Raw genomic sequence first — 18605 nt, forward strand, 5'->3', positions numbered from 1 at the left:
GATCTGAACAATCTTTTCAACAGCTTCTGCCAGAATTTTCTTCACAGGAGGGGAGCCAGCATGTTGATCTATCAAGTATTTTCACCATTGAAGCGAGAGATTCTTCCCAAGGCATGGAAAATCAGAACGACTCTGAACAGACTAAAATACAAATTAAGGAAAAAAGTGTTCATTTCCACCTCTGTGTAGGAAATTTACAGAGTTCAGTCTTCAGTTCATCTGATGAGGCTAATGTATTTCATCCCTTAAGTCTACAGTATAGCACTCCATGTGGGTCTACGTCTAGTGAGTGCTCAATAAAAGCCCAACCAGAAGGCAGAAAACAAAGACCGGGTTTTGAGGAACTATCAGAAAGAGGACTCAATGGGGACAAAAATGAAACCCGTGGGGTTTTAAACATAAATTCACAGGTGGAGGAAATTGATTCTCAATCCTGTGTCAAAACAGTGGAGATGGGAACTTCAGTTCAGGCACCATATTCTGTTCAGAATGAAGAATATTTTGAGAATTCAACTAAGGCAGAAACTCCAAAAATCCTAAGAAACCTTTCTCAACTAGCACAGTCAGAGCTCTTTTTAAGTTCTGGATCATTACAGAGCTCAGTTCCAATGTGGGTAAGTGAAATCTGTTGTATGTAAATAAATTCATTTCCAGGGAAGTCTTTTGAAACAAAATTCAACAGAAGCAACCAAGATACTTGCTAATATTCCTGAGATAGTCAATCTTGTCATCATTGGAAATCTCCAATAAAAGGTCTTGCTCCCCGTTGACACATCCCTTTTCTAATGGCTTGGCCTATGCTTCAGCCTCTTTGCACTGCATTAATCTACTCGGTTTCAACTCCAGTCACGTGAATATGGTTTTTGCCTTCTAGTATTGTCCTTCCACCGATAAACATAGAAGTTATATTGAGATCAAGAGTGTCATCTAGGCCACAGATACTTTATTTTGCAGCTTTTGTTTTGTTGGAGTGGTTTTGTGTTTGGTTTGCTAATTCTTCAGTGTAATTAAAGATACTTCCCTCTAAAAATGTAATTTGGCAGCAGGGGCCTCCATTTGGCTGCACCCCACGAGCTACTGCTTTCGATAGGTTACCGGTTACCCCCTCAGGTTCTACACAGCCCCCAGTCAATCCGCGTTTGTACTATCTGCATAGCCCCATAATAAGCATTTGGGCTTATAACCCTTGCAATAGCAATTTTCAGACAATTATTTCACCCATCCCCAAAGTCTTAATATTTCTAAAAGTGGGTTGGATGTGGGGGAGGCACCACCGTGGTCTTCACAGACCACTGTTCTTCCTCTGTAACGTATTTTTACACTTTTAAGGGTATGGTTTCCTTTTGAATTTTACTGCACAGGAGACAGAATCTGGCCATGGTATAATGGAAGAACCAGAGCTTACACTAGTAAGCACCAGTGATACCAGTATTGCTGAAATGGATTTTGCAAATCTAACCCTAGAAGAAAAGAAAGGAAATGAGGCAAAGAACAGTTCTCAGGTAAATTTCATAGCTCCCTTTAATATGAATACACCTCATTTACACAGCAACACATAGCTGAGAATAAGGAAACAGGTAAGTTTTTCCACTTTTGTTTCCACATAGCATTTTTTTTCGCTAAGAATTGTTTGCAGACTAATTTCCTTCCCTTTCCTGGGTGCAAATGTGCTTAGAGCAACTGACAGCTGACAGGAGAGGGACGTACATTTATCTTATGATGCTACAGATTTCATTAGGACTTGTAAGGGTTGGAACTCAGGAATGAATTGATTCAATGAATGATTGATTTCGTTCCAAAAAAGTTCTGAGGCAGCAGAGCTCTAGAAGATAAGTAAAAATCAGACCTGAGGGCGATACAGAACGAGTGCTATTACTTTACGAGTTTATTTTGTGTGTGTCCTGAAGAAAAAATGAAGATGTACATCAAGTTATACCAAGATAGGTTTTAAGTTCTTTTAGCTGCAGGTTCCTTATACTTTTCTCCACTGCAAGGAAACCATTCCTCCTGGCTCACTTCACTTCTTAGAAGATAGTCATTGGAGGGAATTCGCCATAAATTTAATTCTTATTTACTAAGATTCTAGATTACAATAAATTCACTGGTAACAAAACTAAGAAAAATCTAAGTCCCCACCCACCGTTTCAGTGTATTAAGAGGGAAACTCTTACACAGAAGTCTCAGATTCTAGAGTACTACGGCAGGACCTTTTTTGTGGCCTGATATGGTATTAGATTATTTATCTAATAAATGACTCCACACCTAGTACTTGTTGGCATGATAACTGATAAGGGTAATTTGGGGAAGCAGGAGACAAGTAGAGCTGATGCAGAAGTGGTGTGGAAGAACTTGACAGGAATCAAGGTGGGGGGTGTGGGGAGCTTTTGACTAGAGTAGGCTGGTCAGGTAAAGCATTTTAATAGGAATAAAGTCAATTTATTAAAACTTTCCCTTCCCAGAAAACTTAGTCCTATAGTTCAGATGTGAGAACCAGCACAAAGAAAGTAGAATAGGAACGAAGTCTATTGAATACAGATTCCTATACTGCATTTGCGGATTAGAGCGTAAGGCACTCAACTGCCTACCTCCCCCAAAGACCACATCTCTTTGTCTACCAAAGGGAACCAGGGCTTTAAAGGTTTAGAACCTGTGCTTGTGATTCTGTTCAGTGAGATGAAAAGTGGTAAATTAATCTATAATTTTTTTTTGCAATTAGGTGAGTGAATTTCTGCCTCTTGTATCAGAAATAGAAACCCCGGATTATCCAGATGTATCTGAACACTGCAGCGAGGAGCAAGTGATCCTGTCTGCAGGTATGCCCTTGAGCATCTGAAATGCTTAGCGTTAAACTGAGGGGCCAGCAGAGTTCCTGATTCAGTTCCAGTATTCACACTGCCCCACAATCTTGTACACTGCTGGCACACACAAAAAAGCTTCAACTTTTTTTTTTTTTTTTTTTAACAGAAACCCCTCCAAAGATTATAGCTCTACCTGGGAGCTTACAAGAAGCATTTATAAAGAGGAAAAAATCATTTATGGAGAGATCCTCCCAGAGACAGAAAGAAATAAAGAATAAAATTCGTATTCCTGAAAATTCTCAAACCAAAATAGCTAAGGAGAAGCCTACAGGTATGTTCCACACAATCTGCATCAGGTCTCACAAAGAGAATGTAGCTTTGTAATATTTGCCAAGTCACTTGTTCTCTGCTCAGGCTCATCTGTGAGTCGCCTGAAGGGTGTGAATAAGGTTAAGGTTAGAGTGTCACTTCCTGAAGACAGAAAGACTGCACAAGCCCTCATGCATCAAAGGGCCCCAAGGTATAGGTGTGTGTATATGTGTGTGAGTGAATAGTAATTTACATTCCTAAAATGTGTGTCCTTAATTCTATATATCAATTTCTTACAGATCATACAATCAGTTAGCTGAAGTCAATCAGCAAAGGGAAGAGAAAGCAAAGCAAGATGCATATGCCCAAAACAGAGCAAGGGCAAAAGAATTTCATAAGGTGAGCTAGGCCCCCTACAATTTTTCCCTGTCTAGGGTATATATACTGCAATGGATAACTGCTAAATTTTATTTTTTATTCCTTCCACAGAAAACACTAGAGAAACTTCGAGCCAAAAATACATGCTGACTTTCTACTAAAAGTATAAGGTTTTTTTAATTATGTGTAATATAGGCAAAATTATTTAAAGTCAATAAATTTTTATTTAAGGAATTTTACATATGATTCCTTCCACTTCCAATCACCGTAGTTCCTCCAAAGTCAGAATCATAATCTTCAAAATAGCCCTGAGAACAAGAGTATACACACTGGTTAAACTTGGGACACATTTCTTCTTTCCCACTTAACCAATCATGGATAGAAGCAGCTAAATCTTGTATCTCCTCAGGAAAACATAGTACTATTGAGTAACTATTACATCCTATGGAGAATTCCAGTATTTGGTCACAGCGTTAAGAGCTCTTGGTTTTAGTCCCACAAGCCCTCTTTGAAATGACCTAGAAGTTATTTTTTTCAAATGTATACATACCTTTTAAAAAGAACTTGTTCAATCCACAGTTGTCACGGTCAGTCCTACATAACAAAACATAAAAGTAAGGTTCCATTTCCAGAGATGACCATGTAAACTGAAGCCAGCCTCCATCTGTTAAATCTATTGTATTACAAGTTGCATGGTTATTAGCAAGAGTGATTTAGCAAAAGATATTTGCAAGAGTAGAGATCTAGGCACGCACTGTTCAATATACTAGCCATGTATGGTCAGATGAGAATTTGAAATAATAGGACTATTACCAAATCACATATGGCTTCTGTTACATTTATACTGGACAGTGGTGCTGATCTAGCCAACGGAAATAGAACAGGGTTGATAAAATGTTCCCAATAGGCTGAATGCTAGCAAAGTAGCAGAAAGAAAGAAAACCTAGTGGGAAAATTTTTTTACGGTCATGTCCACAGCAAATGAGAAACTGCATTCTCAAAGCCTTGGTAATGACCATTATATGGTAAGAGAATTAACTTGCCAGAGTTTTCGGTTGGGCTTCTTCAATCTCCACTTGAATATGGACATTACTTCAAAAACTCCCCACCTATGGAAAATTTTAAAGTTCAGACTACAGTTTTCAAAATGCACTTAATTAGGTTCCCAAGTATCCTGAAACCCAGTTCTGAACTAGTAGTATGTGCTGAAAATTGCAGACTTAAAACTACGTAAGGTACAGTAACTGTTTTCAATCCAGTTCATTGAAGTGCTGGGAATACAAACTCATTTGCATTCAAACCCCAAATGACATGAAATGCCCTCTGATTATTAACTCCAAAGGTAACTATACCTGTTTCAGTTAACTTTTACTTAGAGCTTTTGCTGGAAAATACAGCACAGATTTCATCTGGATGGATGTTCAGAAAGGCTAATTTCATTCAGCGCATTCAGAGCAGTTGAACATTTTGCCCATCATCATAACATCACAAATCACTGGCAAACAGTATAAATACACATTGTGGGCTTTTAACATCAAGAGTTTTTGTTTTAAGTGGTGAGGTAATGAACTACCAGGATTAGCAGCTGTCAAAATTAGGTAAATAAAGGGATTCCATCTCCTATAACATAGGGCTTTTGAAGGGAAATCTTACCTGTAATCTTTGGGATCCAATGTCTTTACTCCAGGGCCCTAGAAGTCAAATTGTACAAGTACACTGATTAGAGATCTAATTGTTTCTAATGTTGGAAAGTCTTAACAGAAATGTTACAGGCCTCATTGTCACCACAACAATAAACTTGCTGTGATGGAAGCATAACCTGTGTCTCAATGTAGCCACATCAACAATTTCTGGACACCATGAACAACAGTGCCCATTTCCATCTAGAATGGGGCTTTACAGAAGTTCCTCTCAAGCTTATAATCTATACAAATGTTTCTGCCTCTATAAGTCCTGCTGTTTTGCTAACCAGATGCTGTCAATAAAAGCAAAGCCTTACCTGTTAGGGCCTGAGCCTGGATCTGCCTGGTTCTCAGTTTCCAACACCCCTAGAAAAAGAGAAGCATTAGTTCCTCCTGAAGATTATCTCAAATTGAACAGTATGAAAAACTAGAGGAATACTGTTTCAATAAAAATACCAGGTTTAACATGCACAAAGCCAAGAAAACCAACGATGCCAGATACTGAGTTTCTATTGCACTGTCTCTTGAACACCCAGCAGGAATGAGCTGCTGAGGGCAGATACCATGCAGTGCGATCCTGACAGGTATGTAAACCCCTCTACTTCAAAGCTACCTGAGAAACTTCCCTCTAGAAATTTAAGTTCTTGTAATATGTAGACCTTTATTCCTAATTGCCACTCCAATAAGACATTACCTGCATCTTAAGTTGTAAACCTAGTCCCCATTATCTTTCCTGTCTCTGTATAACGCACATACAGAACTATGAAGGGAAATCACTAAAAGAAATGATGCATTAGAAACAAGATCAGTTGCTCAGATTGTTAGGCAGAATTCCTTAAAAAAATTTCAGTATCTCTGTTGTAACATATACAAATATGTTATTAGGATGAACCATAGGAATTGTTTAATAAAGATACAAAGGGGGCATTTTCATGTTATTTCCTAGATAGTCTCTTCAGTTTGTCCAATTCTGTAAGTTTTACGGCAAACATTTTTACCAAGATCTTGATATTCTGTTGCATACCCAACTACTGCACACAACAGTACGCTGACCTCACAACTTAGTTTTCAGAACGTTTGGATCCTTAATAAATTTCAATAGAAATTAGATGTTCCACCTACCTCTAAATGTGAATGAGTTCAAATCCTATTCACCCCTACAGATAAAATAACAAAAGATTAAGAACAATTTGTGATTAAAATTTAAAACCTAAATATATGACTAGCATCCAAATTTTAACTATTTTTTAAGCTATAGCCAGCTCTGTCAGAATTAAGTTTTAGTTCATGTCTGTATCATTCAGCAGTTGAACAGTTAAATTCATCATCTGAACTGTAACAGTACCCCAAAGATTACACTATTCCCGAAGGAAACTTACCTAAACCATCACACCCTAGAACTGTACAGATTGTTGGGAATATGCCAATACCTAAGATTTAAAAAAATTTGACTATTAGGTCTTGTACAGAGTTTTAGCAGTTAAATGTCTTGTAGTTCTTTCCCACAGATCTAACACACAGTTCTGTGAATAAAGGAAACCACACATATACTCTATGAGGCGTTTCCAACGATGTAGGTCTACAGAGAAAAAGCCCCATCGGGATAGACCTCAACTATTGTTTAGTTTTAAATTGGAAGATTCCACAAGAAAAACAATTAGAACAGTGATCCGCTCTCAGTAACTGAGTTCAAAATTGTGCAAAAAGCCCAACATTTACAACAAACTTAAAGAAACCGTTCCATAAATTACACAGTAAGGATTTTCAAAATGCTTACAGGAGGGAGTGAGTCTATAATGAGAATAAAACTCAAATACTAAAGATAAGTACAAAGTAGCTACTATAGAACCAAAGGAAGGAAAAAGATTTCTGTATCTAAAAGTCCTGATTTTGGCAAACTCCAGTATCACAGTATGTTTTGTCTAGGATATTCCAGATTACAGCAGTGTTTAATTTTTTGCCTCACCTTAAAAAATACCATTATTTGATATCACGTACTAAAAAAAAAGGAAAATATTAATGTGGCTATATTTCTGTTCTTCCCATTTATGAAATCACTGGAAGATAAATTGTGCTTTTTAATTACCATTTGCATCATTCAGATTTAGGAAATCTTATGTCCTCTAGTCATTTCTAACATTACACTACTAAATCCTACACCTCATTTTAGATTATGCATTAGTTTAAAATTATGTAAATGTGTGGAATGAGAATATCTAGTATTCTGATAATTTCAATATAAACTTAGTTTGTGGAGACCCTTTCCTGCTAGTGAAGTGAAGCTTGCACTTTACCACTATAAAATGTGTGAACCCTAAAATTCATTTTTCTGAAATGTCAAACAAACTGTAAACTGGCAAAATGTCTTTCAGTAATGAAACCTGTAGAGGTTTAAACTGTCTGACAAAGTACATTTCAACAAATCTAATCCAAATACTCACCTAAATCATAAGACATACCTTTAAAGTCCAGACACTGTATTCAAGTGAAAAGCCTAAAAAAAAAAGCATCTTTGTTTCATGTCAGCATTGAAATTAGAATACTAATTCAATATAGCTGAGATTTCTCATACTTTTTTTTTTTTAAGATTTTATTTATTTTTGACAGAGAGGGAACACAAGCAGGGGGAGTGGGAGAGGGAGAAGCAGGCCTCCCTACCAAGCAGGGATCCTGATGCAGGGCTCGATCCCAAGACTCTGGGATCATGACCTGAGCCCAAGGCAGATGCCGAATGACTGAGCCACCCAGGCACCCCTTCCCTTATATACCTTTAGTAATTCTACAGTCCTGGAACTGCCTTTCAGGTTTGTCAATATACCCACCATCACTTTAATCTGTTTCAGGGATCTTGTTCCTTCTTATATGTATCAAAACTCATACTGTGCCATGAGTTCTGGGTTGCAAAAGAGGATTTATTTTGTGCACTTAGTCTAAGTCTTTGTTCACAAACTAAACAAACACAAGCACAAGTGCGATCATAAAATACTGGCATAATCAATATGCAGTAGTGATAAGAAGTGGTAGCTGAAATAGTCTAGATAACTAGTAATTTCTTATTATGGTAGTACATATTTGAAGCTAAAGGTCACTTTTATCTGAATATAACTGCGATCAAAATGGTTTCAGGTACTCTGAGGAATGGATGGTTGGTTGTCCATCATTAGTGATTACTGTAATAAAGGTTTACAATCTCTGTACTTCTTTGAATGCTCAAGTGATGCTTTTAAGTGCTTACCCTGAAATAAACAAGCAGAGGCAAAACAGATCTGTTTATTATTTCTCAAGTGATTATTTCTGCTACATGCAAGCCTCAATTTCTTCTATGTGTATAATTTCACCGTTTTAAAATATTTTTTTCTAGTAATTCTTTACGAGTTTCACTAACTTGGTCATTCTTTTTTTCTCCTTAGCAGGTTCTTTTTTATCACTATGCCAACATATGTATTTGTGTTTTTCATCTTTACTTTCTACAAAAAACCGTTTTCTCTGTTCTATTTACCTTAACATTCATATTCCTATCTCTTTTCAGGCCATTCTGTCCTGTCCAGTATTTTTGGACTTTGATGCTCTCTTTTTAGACAAAGTGGCTTCTTCAGCATATTCTTCTTGTTCTAAATACACATTCTTCATCTTTGGTACTTCAGAACTTATTATGAAATCATTAAAGTTGTCCTGCATAAAAAACACCAATTATTAAATAACTACTGAATTTCATTGCTTTAGTAATTACACATAACTGAACTCTAGGTTACTTATAATAACCTGGTGACTAAGGCCTGATTTTAAAAACCCAAATTCAGCTTATTTTTTATTAGAAAATCCTAATTAGACATCCTAATAGCAAAACATATTAAACTTATTAACAGTACTGAAAAGCCAACATTCTGACCAAGTATCCAAATAATCCCTATTTTTCTTCTTACATTTCCTGTACCAAATCCATTGAGCCTTTCAAAAATTAAGTTCAGAATCTAAGATAGTAACTAGTGGATTAAATTCTTCCTGTACAACTGCTATCCTCCTGAAATGGGATAAAAATGTCACTTACCACCAATTTGATATCACATTCATCATGTTCAAGATTTGTTGCAGCCTCATCCTCTGTTCTGTAACATTAAAATATACCCTCAGACAACAAAATCATCTAGAACCCAGTAATATACTGTCATGATATACAAATGAAACAGCAATACTAGTAAGGAGAAAAATTATGTGGTCATGTATGACATCCCAAAATGGATGGCTCATGTGCCAAGCTCAAAGCTCAACTACAACCCAGATGGGCTTATTGTATCTATGCTCCCATCACTATTCAATAACAACAAATCCATAACATAATATGGAACAATTAACATTAAAATTTAAAACAGATTAACTCAATAAAACTTAGGACCTAAATTTTGTCACGATTAAACTTACTCTGATTCTTCAATAGGAGAGAGAGAACCATCATCATCCAAGTATTTGTATCTACGACTGTCAAAATCTTCTTTTTCTAAATCTTCACCAACATTCATTTGTTTCAAGGATTCCTTGAGGTAGTATTCATACTTCAGTTTTTCAAGGTAGTTGAAAAATCCTCTCGCCACTGCTTGCTAAATATCAAAAGCACTTTATGTAATGCTCTTACAAAATACAAAATTTTCTTCCATGACTTCGCAGATCCCTTATGTTCCAAAATGAAAAGGATCCCTTTACCACAAGCTCTTAAGCGATTTTGATTTACTCACTCTGCCATATGTGGATCACATACACCAGATGCTGGTTGTAAAAAGAATCCACTATCTACCTAGCACATTATCAAATTTATGTTAAGTTGTTGGAATACCAAGAAAAACTAAGCACAAATCTTATATTGTTTGGGAATTTCTAAAGACGTTTTTATTTTTATTTTTTTTAAAGATTTTGACAGAGAGAGAGAGAGAGTGAGAGCAGCAATACAAGCAGGGAGAGCAGGAGAGGGAGAAGCAGGCCTCCCGCTGAGCAGGGAGCCTGATGTGGGGCTCTGTCCCAGGACTCTGGGATCATGACCTGAACCCAAGGCAGACGTGTAACAGCTGAGCCACCCAGGCGCCCCTCTAAAGACATTTTTTTAAATTTTATTTCATTTTATGTTAGTCACCATTCATTACATCATTAGTTTTTGATGACTGTTTATGTATAACACCCAGTGCTCCATTCAATACCTAAAGACATTTTTAAATGCAAAGAGAAACAAATCTCTTATATTCACATAATCAGCTTAAAACATAAAAGGTTAGTATTCTTTCACATCACCGATTCTAGAGCAAAAGATTATAAATTATGCAGTCATTTAACTCAAGTATTTGAGAGTTTAATGCTAAGTTGTCAGGCAATTCTGTCAAAATCAAATATTCATTATCTGTAAGAAAATGGCCTCTACTAAAGCCACTACACATGGAAGATATGTGTGGGTTTGACTTAGGTTACTAGAAAACTGGGAATCACTTGAATTTTAGGGATGATACTTAAAGACCTGATGAGATCAAAGGATTTTATACCAACAGCCTTGAAGCACCTCATATATGGGTATATTCATTGAAACTGAATATACCAGTGAAGAATCCACCCAGAATGGGTTGGTCTTGAAGTGGCAGATAAATCGGTACAAAAGGATATTATCAAAGTCACAGATTCTATGTTCCACGCACATCTAAATTCTAAAAGTGGCCAACAAGTCATTTCAGACATTTTAGCTATATGTATTCACACATATAAAATGCTGACTTACCTCAAAGGTTAAAATTTTTCTCCAAGGTAATGGTTTTCTTGCATTCTCGGATTCTAAAAATGGGAACCCAGATCCTTTATCTTGAACTTGTTTCTTATTTATTTGGGAACGTCTGGTGTTTTCTCTCCCTTTTGGTCTTCCTCTTAGTCTTCCTGTTGGTTTATATTTCCTCTTTTTACGTTTCTTTTTTTTGAATCTTTCAAAAATAGCTTTTAAAGTCAATGGTCTTGGTTCGAAAGATGAGTCACTAGATGAATCCCTTGCCTGTACAACTTCAGGTGAATGAACAAACTTTCTAGTAGGGTTTCTTTGCCCCTGTTTAGGGGAGTAAGGGACACACTGAGTTTTAAATAAGCTGCTACCAGAAGAGTTATCACTAGAAAAAAAGGGGAAAAAATTAATTGCACTTCCAAAAACAGGAAAACATGCTCAAGATAATTTTTTAAAAAGATAGGCTCAGGACTAAACCAAGCACTTAGCTCGGACTACCTAAAATGGACCATAATGCCATGATGCCATAGCACTTACCAAAACATGACCTTCCAAGATAAGTAACAGAATTTTAATTTCCAAAGGCAGTCTCCAAAACATGACCTTCCAAGATAAGTAACAGAATTTTAATTTCCAAAGGCAGTCTTGTTTAGTGCTAGAGCTTGCTAAATAAAACAAGAGTAGTCTAGCAGATACTTAATTTGAATACAACAGAAATGCTGATTTGATTTCCTAGTGATTATTTCCATCATGCCAGCACTATTGTAATGTGCATTATCCCAACAAGTTGATTTTTAAGCAAGATCCCCCACTGATGTCTATTTTCCTGTTGTAAGAATAGGATGATTTAGCCAGGAAGAGATACCAAATTGGCCCGGAGAATATTGTTTCCCCGGGGTTAAAAATGTGTCCCACTGTTAACTACATAAACTGGAGACCTGTGTAAAACAGGTTTTCCTTTTCTTTCCTAATTATTGAAAATTACCTTTATTGCTTACCCAGTAATAAAAATACAGTAAACCTTATCAGCAAATCTAACCAGTTTTGCAGTAAGAATCTAGTGGTGGTTGATTAAAATAGCACTTACCTTTCATTTTCAATTTCCACAGCTGAATTAGATGCCATTATAGAGTTAAAAAAATTCAATCCTGTTACATATTCTCCCAAGTCCTTCTCCAAATTGTCTTATTCGTCACTTATTTGCTTCAGAGTTTTGACAATTCGGTAAACGTGATGTAGTTTCTCTGAACAAATGCCAACACAGCTAGTAATACAAAATTTGATGTAGTCAGATTATGTCACATTTTATGTAAATTAAGGCAAAATCATATACAAGACCCTTAATATTTTTATGTAGGAATCATCCATTTCAAATCAAATTCTAAAATCTAGAAACTGAATTCACGGTTTCCATTTTTCATTGTCTTCTCAATCTTATCCAGTGGAGTAAGATTCCAGAACAGTATTGTCATTTCCAAAAAAGTATTAAACACCTTCCCATGATAAAAAAATGTAATTTTACTAACCATGTAATGTACAATTACAAGTATTCACATACAATTAATGGCCAAAAAGCCATTTTTCAAGAGCAGATGGGAACTTCTTGGAAAAACCTTTACATACAAAGCCAGAAGGCAGTGTTGCCTCAGTGTATCAGGAAAAAGAATCACGATTTACTACCTCAATCCAATCTCCTGCATTTCCATTTGTAGCCTCTTCTCATTCATGCTATGATTCATCAGTCACTGTGAAACCTCTTCCTTGGCATATTATCTCTTTGCCACTATGGGTACTAATTAACAAGTTCGGAATTCTCAAACTTCAATGAAAGACTAATAGACCACACAATGGTGCCCTTTGTCTTTTTATTCTCCTTGGAAAATCTGACAATAGCGGGCGAAAAAGCGAAGAGGTCTTATTTTACCACCTTATCTCCCTTTCAAGGGATACCAACATTCTTCCGTTTTTGTCTTTAGTACACCTGAGAATGACAACTGAGTAGTTAAGAATGGAATCCTAGGATAAAATGACAAAATATCTCAAATACAAGAAATCATCAAGGTCAGGTAGAGATTTGCAAAATGTCCGATGGAGTCGTGGAAATGTGATGGTTATGTTTTGTTGGTAGTGTTTTAAAATGCGAAAACCTAAGTATTCATGAAATAACTGCTCAAAAATGAAATTTAACAAAAATTGGGTTACACGGCACTAATGGTATACCAGAGGTTATAGGTGTCTTTTAAATATTAGCACATGACTCCAGCACAGTGGAGTTAACTCAAAAACCAGTTTTCCGGAAACCGTGTAGAAAACGTTCCTAAGGAAGTGCACTTCTTATCCCAAGATTCGGCGAGAGGCCATGCGGCGAGGTAGCGCCCTTACTTAGAGTTATCAATCCCTCCAACCACTTACTATGCCTGACCTTGGGGGCGAGTGCCTCCAGGGAGCACCTCACCTCACGCAAGGCGTCAGAAATGGTTACCTCGCACTTACGAAAATTCACAAAACGTGCACTTGTCCGGAATGCTTCATTTTAAGTATCCAGACACAATGCAGCACGCCCATGAACGCGTAGATGTGGCTACAGTCCAGCCACGAAGCCCTCAGCCCACGACCGCGAGCCCTCCACCCTCCGGGCCTGCCTTGGGCGGCTCGAGCCAACCGAGCAACGCGGGGGTCCCGGGAAAAGCTAGCTCCTCCCTCGCTCACCAGGCCCGATAGTCGTGTCCTCTTCCGACCCACCCAGATTGGCGGACGGCTTGCCCCAAAGGCGCCGGCCCACCACGGGCCTCAGCCGCGTACTCGCGCCCCGCAACCCAGGCCTCCGACGTCCGCATTCGGCAACCTCCAACCCTCGGCACCCCAACAAGCCAACAACAGCCTACCTCCACAACGTCGCGGAAGGAAAGGAAGACCCACCCCGCGGCCCAGCTAATAGTGGGCCCGAAATCTCGCGAGAACAATTGAACGCCACAAGGAAAAGGAACGGTGGGAGGAGGCGAGACGCGGGGCGCCATTGTGCCCGCCGCGAGGGGTGGGGCGATTGGCGGTGGGCGGTGCCTGAACGCCCAAATGCGGAGGAGGAACGCCCAAACGCCCACTTTGACGGACAAAGTCAGGATTCAGGTGCCGGCTTCGCTAACCTGGTAGGCACGTGGCATAGTCAAGAACCTTTCCAGAAATGACAAGAACAAATTGTGGGGCCAAGTAAACGGAGTGGATGTGAACTGCGAGGAGTCAGCCACTCTTCTGTTTCCGGTGTCTCGCATTTGCTGAGCTGTCGGCGGCTTTTCTAAAGCCTCCGGGGGTGTGTGCGTGGCGGTGAGTGTGGTGCTGGCTGTGTTTTGTCATGTCTACTTTTGCCTTCAAAAATCTCTTCTGTGTGAAACTGACAGGCTCATGCTTTGACCGTGACTCCAAATGTGTAACCTTTGTTCTGGAAGCCGGTGTTACTCCATAGCACACCCCATTCCCCTCTCCATCTTTGGACTTGTTTCGTTAGCTCGCTCTTTCCCCCCAAACTGAGGCTCAGCCTCCAGGACTTGGTTAACGTTATCCCAAGACACCAGCGGTGGATTTTTTTTTTTTTCCTACGATTTTGATTCCTTAGTCCCCTGAACGGCCACTGAGTGTTGAAACAGTTTAAACTAGTTTAGTTTTGGTGATTTTTTTCCCCCTAAAGGAGTTACAAAAAGGAATGAGCTGGTTTGATGGGTCCACTTTCAGACCTCTTGTATCATATGATAGAACCGTAAAGCTGCCTAGTTCTGTATAGTTAGTGTCATCCCAGGATTGAACAGACCTGGAAGGTAATCTGATCTCTTTACTCAATTTCGGTCTAAATATTGAAAAAAATTCCAGGCATGAAAGTCGAATCCTCTAGGCATCTCCACAGTCTAGGAGATACTTGGAAGCTCCAGGGCAGTTGGGCATGTCTTACTCACCTATGTGGGAGCTGGCCTGGCTGTGGAATTTGTGAGGCTCAGTACGAAATGAAAATGCAGGGTCCCTTGTTCAAAAAGCGCCACTAAAGGTGCTAAAATATGAGCCATCTCCTTTCTTCTGTAGTATCTCCTTTGACTTGTCATGGTGTTTTAACTTTCTGTTTTTAATTATAATAGCATGTTAATCGTGCTATTATTATGCTGTTATTATTAATAGAAATTTGCTATTTGATACCAAAGTAAAGAAAAAATTTTAAATATAAATTATTAGCATGAGTTTTACTTCTTATAGCATGCAATGCCAGTTTTAAATACAAATGTAAGGATGGTTAACTCCTATGCAGAATGGATGAAATTCACAGTTCATATTTCTTAGCTCATACAAACATGTGTTTTGTTCTTACTAGAACAATGGAGACTGCACAAAACCAACTCACCTGTATTTTCTTTTTTTTTTTTAACTTCTTGATGTATGCACATTCTACCAACACTACAGAATCAGGGGACTTTGAGTTTCGCAGAATTCCACAGATGGTGGGTCCACCAGATTTCTGTGCTCATGGGGTTTCACAAATGCTTTATGTGAATGAGGTAGCAAGGAATAGTGGTGGACATGCACTTTGCCCCTCTGGCCTCTGGTCCTGCACATGCTCCATTGTCCTATTGGTCTTAAAAGTTCAAATATAAAGTTAAGAATTTCAGGGTGGTGACAACAGAGCATTAAACCAAATGCCATTCTGAGCACATGGCCCTGTGTCATTATACTAATTGCACACCCCTGAGGCCAGCCCTATCCCAGAGCCTTATGAGTCTGATACACTGTAAATATTCAATAAATAATTAAGGCTGAACTGGTGCCCACTAGGAAGGCACTTGGACGACAGAACCACAGTCCTATCTTCAAAGAGATCACAGCCTAGGTGAAAGGAACAAAGCAAACAGATGATAACTCTGAGTGCTATAAGATGGCTCTGTACAAATTCTTCCTTCTAGGAGCTGAAATGTGTCATTCGGTCACAAGTTAACCCGTATGGTATAATGTGAGGAGTTCTGGCTTTACAGAGGGCTACATTTGGTTTTGAATTATTTCTGCCACTTTAATACCTGAGCGATCTCGAGTAAATAATATATTCTCTCTGGCCTATTCCTCTTCTGTAAAATGAGAATTATACTATCTATTTGGTGTGAGAGGCTCTGAGAGAATGTGAAGTGCCTAACATGGTACCTGTTATAGAGCAGGCTGCCAATAAATGGTTATCAGCTTGGTTGCTACAGTTGGCCTACCCTGTCAGGCATTGTCTCTGCGGCTCTACTCATCCAGCTGCCTCCCCTTTATACTCTTCCCTTCTTTAGACCCTCCTTCTGGGCCACTGACTCCCAGCAATGGAATCTGGAGGGTAAATATCATGTGCCTCCTTAGGCCTAAAGCTGTCCTCCTAGAGCCACACTTGAGTTTATATTAGAACCTTTCTAACCCCCTTCTCTCATCAATCCAGCTTCAACCTCCCCTCCTCCCTCCCACATAAACACATTTATACACACGTTACCACACTGCCTTCTGGGCTGTTGGCTTGCCCGAAGTTCTACATTTCCAAACCAGTTATTCAACTGTAGCCTCCCGGGGTTGGACTTTGTTTTTATTTTGGTGGGGAAAGAAAACAAGCAAACAAAAAAAATCTGACCTTTTAAAGATAGCAAAGGGTGTAAAATTAGGATTGTATTTGAATTTAAACTTGTCTTTATTACTCCTACTATAAACAGAAATATCTAGAATGCTTTATTTTTCTCATTATAAATAAATACAGTATTGAGCAGATTTTGACATGTTCTTAATTAGTATTTTCTGATAAAGAAAATATAAGATGTTAACATTTAGAAAATCTAGGTGAAGAGTATACAGGAATATTTATACGTATTCTCTGTCCATCTGAAATCAAAAAAAAAGTTAAAATGTTTCATTCCTGAACAATTATAGATTGTTCAACTGAAAGATATGCTTGAGATCATTGAAATATGATTATATAGGACTTGGGGCCCATTATCAACAGTTGATATTTTATTTGGGAGACTGATTATGCATATTATGTAATTAAAGAATAATAAAATTTGGTATTTGATGAAGTACTTATGTAAATGTTAAGTCCTAAATGTATGAGATTAGCATGTTTGTGGAGGATATGTTGTTTGAAATTATCATCAAAACCAGAAACCCAGGAATGCCTGGTGGCTCAGTTGGTTAAGCATCTGCCTCCAGCTCAGGTCATGATCCCAGGGTCCTGGGATGGAGTCCCCGCATCAGGCTCCTTGCTTAGCGGGAGCCTGCTTCTCCCTCTGCCTGCCGTTCCCCCTGCTTGTGTGCTCTCTCTCTCTCTCTCTGACAAATAAATAAATAAGATCGTAAAACAAAACAAAAAACCAGAAACCTGGTTTCTAAGAAACCTGTGAATCTTTGGAAAATTTTTTTTAAAAAGTGGGGGTGGGGGGATTTTCCAAGTGATATTGAAAGACCACCTTTCACTTACCAAGTAAGCTTGTATCAGAAACTATTGAGATTAATAATTAATGAGGTGTTCCATTAACAATTTTAATGAGAATCTGAATAGTGCTCTTAGAAACACTCTTAAAAGAGTTTTGCTTGCATTCTTTGTTGCAACTGGCTGAGAGTGGGATTCCCTGCCCACCTCACATTATTTTTGCTTTTTTTTTTTTCCTTCATTTTATTTACTTTGCTCTGCTTGCGTACCTTATCACCTGAACACTTAAGGTTAAGATACTAATCTCTGTGTATATATGCCTACTTATTGTAAAATATGCTTAGCATATATTTTTAAAACATCAAACTATAATTGGTTAGGTTATCAGAATAATTGAACATTAAAGCTGCTTACCAAGAAAGTATTTATTTGTAAGTAAAAGTAATAATTTGAATTTCAATAGCTACTCATTTGTAGAAGTTTGCATTTCTCTTAGTAATTTAAATTTTCTTTTATAAAAGTGATAACCTAAGAAACTTGTTTAAGTTTTAGCCTAAATGTCAAATATAGAATAGAAAACACAAATTATCTATGAATTACTTGAGCATCTTATACTGTTATCTACAACATTTAAATAGTTACTTATAAACCTTAAAAACTACCTTTTGCTTCAGGACCTATGTTCCTTAGACCAACCATTAGAAAACTGCATGTTCGATCCACATATATGACTAAAAAAATGAATCATGTGCCTTCTTAGTTTGGCATTTCCTTTTATCTATTTTAAGTGTTGACTTTAAAATATCAGTATTAAAGAAAGGTTACTTGGGCATTTCTCACTTGGAATGTTAAATACTGGAAACTGTGGTTGCCTTTCTGTGAGGGAAGAAACATAAATGCCCTTTTGCCCTTTTTATATAACTGAACTCTTGTGTTCCTTTCCAGAGCAACAGCTGTTCATGCATGGTACACAGTGAACTCTTGTGATCATTAGCCTACATAGGCAAACTCTTCTGGTCATTAGCCTACCATAGTTTTGTGTGTATATCCTGATACCTAAAGAAGAAAGAAATGGCTTGTGCTGAGTATTCTTTTCATGTGCCAAGTCTTGAGGAGCTTGTTGGAGGTAAATACAATAATAACTTTGAGGTTTTTTTAATTATTCTAAGGGAAAAAAATTTAAAAATAAAAATATTCTAAGATATGATTTATGCAATAGTATTTCCATTGCAGAACTTATTTTCCTGGGGTGCCTGAGTGGCTCAGTCAGTTAAGTG

The 18605-nt window shown here is 37.9% G+C and overlaps 3 protein-coding genes and 8 non-coding genes across 24 annotated transcripts in view; 2 read left to right on the forward strand and 9 right to left on the reverse strand.

Annotated features, from left to right (window-relative positions):
- CEP295 (centrosomal protein 295) overlaps positions 1 to 3724 on the forward strand; it is a 53920-nt gene extending 50196 nt beyond the window's left edge. For 6 of the 7 annotated variants that reach the window (XM_045894615.3, XM_045894617.3, XM_045894618.3 and 3 more), the window contains 7 exons: positions 1 to 614; positions 1362 to 1502; positions 2717 to 2813; positions 2965 to 3129; positions 3213 to 3318; positions 3407 to 3506; positions 3597 to 3724. In XM_045894615.3, coding sequence (XP_045750571.2) covers positions 1 to 614; positions 1362 to 1502; positions 2717 to 2813; positions 2965 to 3129; positions 3213 to 3318; positions 3407 to 3506; positions 3597 to 3635 — 1262 coding nt within the window. In that variant the 3' untranslated portion in view covers positions 3636 to 3724. Of the gene's footprint in view, positions 615 to 1361; positions 1503 to 2716; positions 2814 to 2964; positions 3130 to 3212; positions 3319 to 3406; positions 3507 to 3596 lie in introns of those variants that run through there. The other variant, XM_064577148.1, reaches the window with a different exon arrangement.
- On the reverse strand, positions 100 to 13935 carry TAF1D (TATA-box binding protein associated factor, RNA polymerase I subunit D). Of its 7 annotated transcripts, none has more exons than XM_064577155.1 (15): positions 13796 to 13935; positions 11998 to 12174; positions 11448 to 11513; positions 10920 to 11295; positions 9587 to 9762; positions 9216 to 9273; positions 8667 to 8839; positions 7627 to 7661; positions 6547 to 6597; positions 6290 to 6324; positions 5485 to 5533; positions 5139 to 5176; positions 4529 to 4594; positions 4036 to 4079; positions 100 to 141 (listed from the first exon to the last, which is right to left on the reverse strand). In XM_064577155.1, exons 2-7 carry the CDS (start codon positions 12033 to 12035, stop codon positions 8693 to 8695), a joined length of 861 nt encoding a protein of 286 aa, XP_064433225.1. In that variant the 5' UTR covers positions 12036 to 12174; positions 13796 to 13935; the 3' UTR covers positions 100 to 141; positions 4036 to 4079; positions 4529 to 4594; positions 5139 to 5176; positions 5485 to 5533; positions 6290 to 6324; positions 6547 to 6597; positions 7627 to 7661; positions 8667 to 8692. The 7 variants fall into 7 exon arrangements, with proteins under 7 accessions (XP_064433225.1, XP_064433227.1, XP_064433222.1 ...); XM_064577152.1 differs by lacking the exon at positions 100 to 141 and adding an exon at positions 3637 to 3793; XM_064577153.1 differs by lacking the exons at positions 100 to 141; positions 13796 to 13935 and adding exons at positions 3637 to 3793; positions 13620 to 13783.
- Positions 3879 to 4005, reverse strand: LOC123858121 (small nucleolar RNA SNORA25). Its single transcript, XR_006794077.1, has one exon. It is a non-coding gene; the product is annotated as a small nucleolar RNA SNORA25 (small nucleolar RNA).
- Positions 4378 to 4503, reverse strand: LOC123858129 (small nucleolar RNA SNORA32). Its single transcript, XR_006794085.1, has one exon. It is a non-coding gene; the product is annotated as a small nucleolar RNA SNORA32 (small nucleolar RNA).
- On the reverse strand, positions 4901 to 4973 carry LOC123858117 (small nucleolar RNA Z40). Its single transcript, XR_006794074.1, has one exon. It is a non-coding gene; the product is annotated as a small nucleolar RNA Z40 (small nucleolar RNA).
- Positions 5247 to 5381, reverse strand: LOC123858122 (small nucleolar RNA SNORA1). The gene has a single exon (XR_006794078.1). It is a non-coding gene; the product is annotated as a small nucleolar RNA SNORA1 (small nucleolar RNA).
- Positions 5604 to 5741, reverse strand: LOC123858119 (small nucleolar RNA SNORA8). The gene has a single exon (XR_006794076.1). It is a non-coding gene; the product is annotated as a small nucleolar RNA SNORA8 (small nucleolar RNA).
- On the reverse strand, positions 6430 to 6501 carry LOC123858143 (small nucleolar RNA SNORD5). The gene has a single exon (XR_006794099.1). It is a non-coding gene; the product is annotated as a small nucleolar RNA SNORD5 (small nucleolar RNA).
- Positions 6650 to 6782, reverse strand: LOC123858130 (small nucleolar RNA SNORA18). The gene has a single exon (XR_006794086.1). It is a non-coding gene; the product is annotated as a small nucleolar RNA SNORA18 (small nucleolar RNA).
- Positions 8015 to 8141, reverse strand: LOC123858137 (small nucleolar RNA SNORA40). The gene has a single exon (XR_006794093.1). It is a non-coding gene; the product is annotated as a small nucleolar RNA SNORA40 (small nucleolar RNA).
- Positions 13907 to 18605, forward strand: part of CUNH11orf54 (chromosome unknown C11orf54 homolog) — a 21699-nt gene continuing 17000 nt past the window's right edge. The window contains exons 1-2 of one of the 2 annotated variants that reach the window (XM_045894623.3): positions 13907 to 14056; positions 18274 to 18454. In XM_045894623.3, the coding sequence (XP_045750579.1) occupies positions 18400 to 18454 (55 nt within the window). In that variant the 5' untranslated portion in view covers positions 13907 to 14056; positions 18274 to 18399. Of the gene's footprint in view, positions 14232 to 18273; positions 18455 to 18605 lie in introns of both variants that reach the window. The other variant, XM_045894622.3, reaches the window with a different exon arrangement.

Source organism: Mirounga angustirostris, unplaced genomic scaffold (assembly GCF_029215605.1).
Source record: "Mirounga angustirostris isolate CCGP_5_RB_7025 unplaced genomic scaffold, mMirAng1.0.hap1 SCAF_13, whole genome shotgun sequence".
Classification (NCBI taxonomy): domain Eukaryota; kingdom Metazoa; phylum Chordata; class Mammalia; order Carnivora; family Phocidae; genus Mirounga; species Mirounga angustirostris.

Bases quoted from the DNA above. Each gene is read 5' to 3' on its own strand.
- TAF1D (XM_064577157.1), bottom strand. From the start codon at position 12,035: ATGGCATCTAATTCAGCTGTGGAAATTGAAAATGAAAG. The intron at 11,514-11,997 runs GTAAGTGCTATT...TTATCTTGGAAG, and splicing joins GTGGAAATTGAAAATGAAAG to GTCATGTTTTGGAGACTGCC. The intron at 9,763-10,919 runs GTAAGTCAGCAT...TTTGATATTTAG, and splicing joins GAAAAATTTTAACCTTTGAG to CAAGCAGTGGCGAGAGGATT.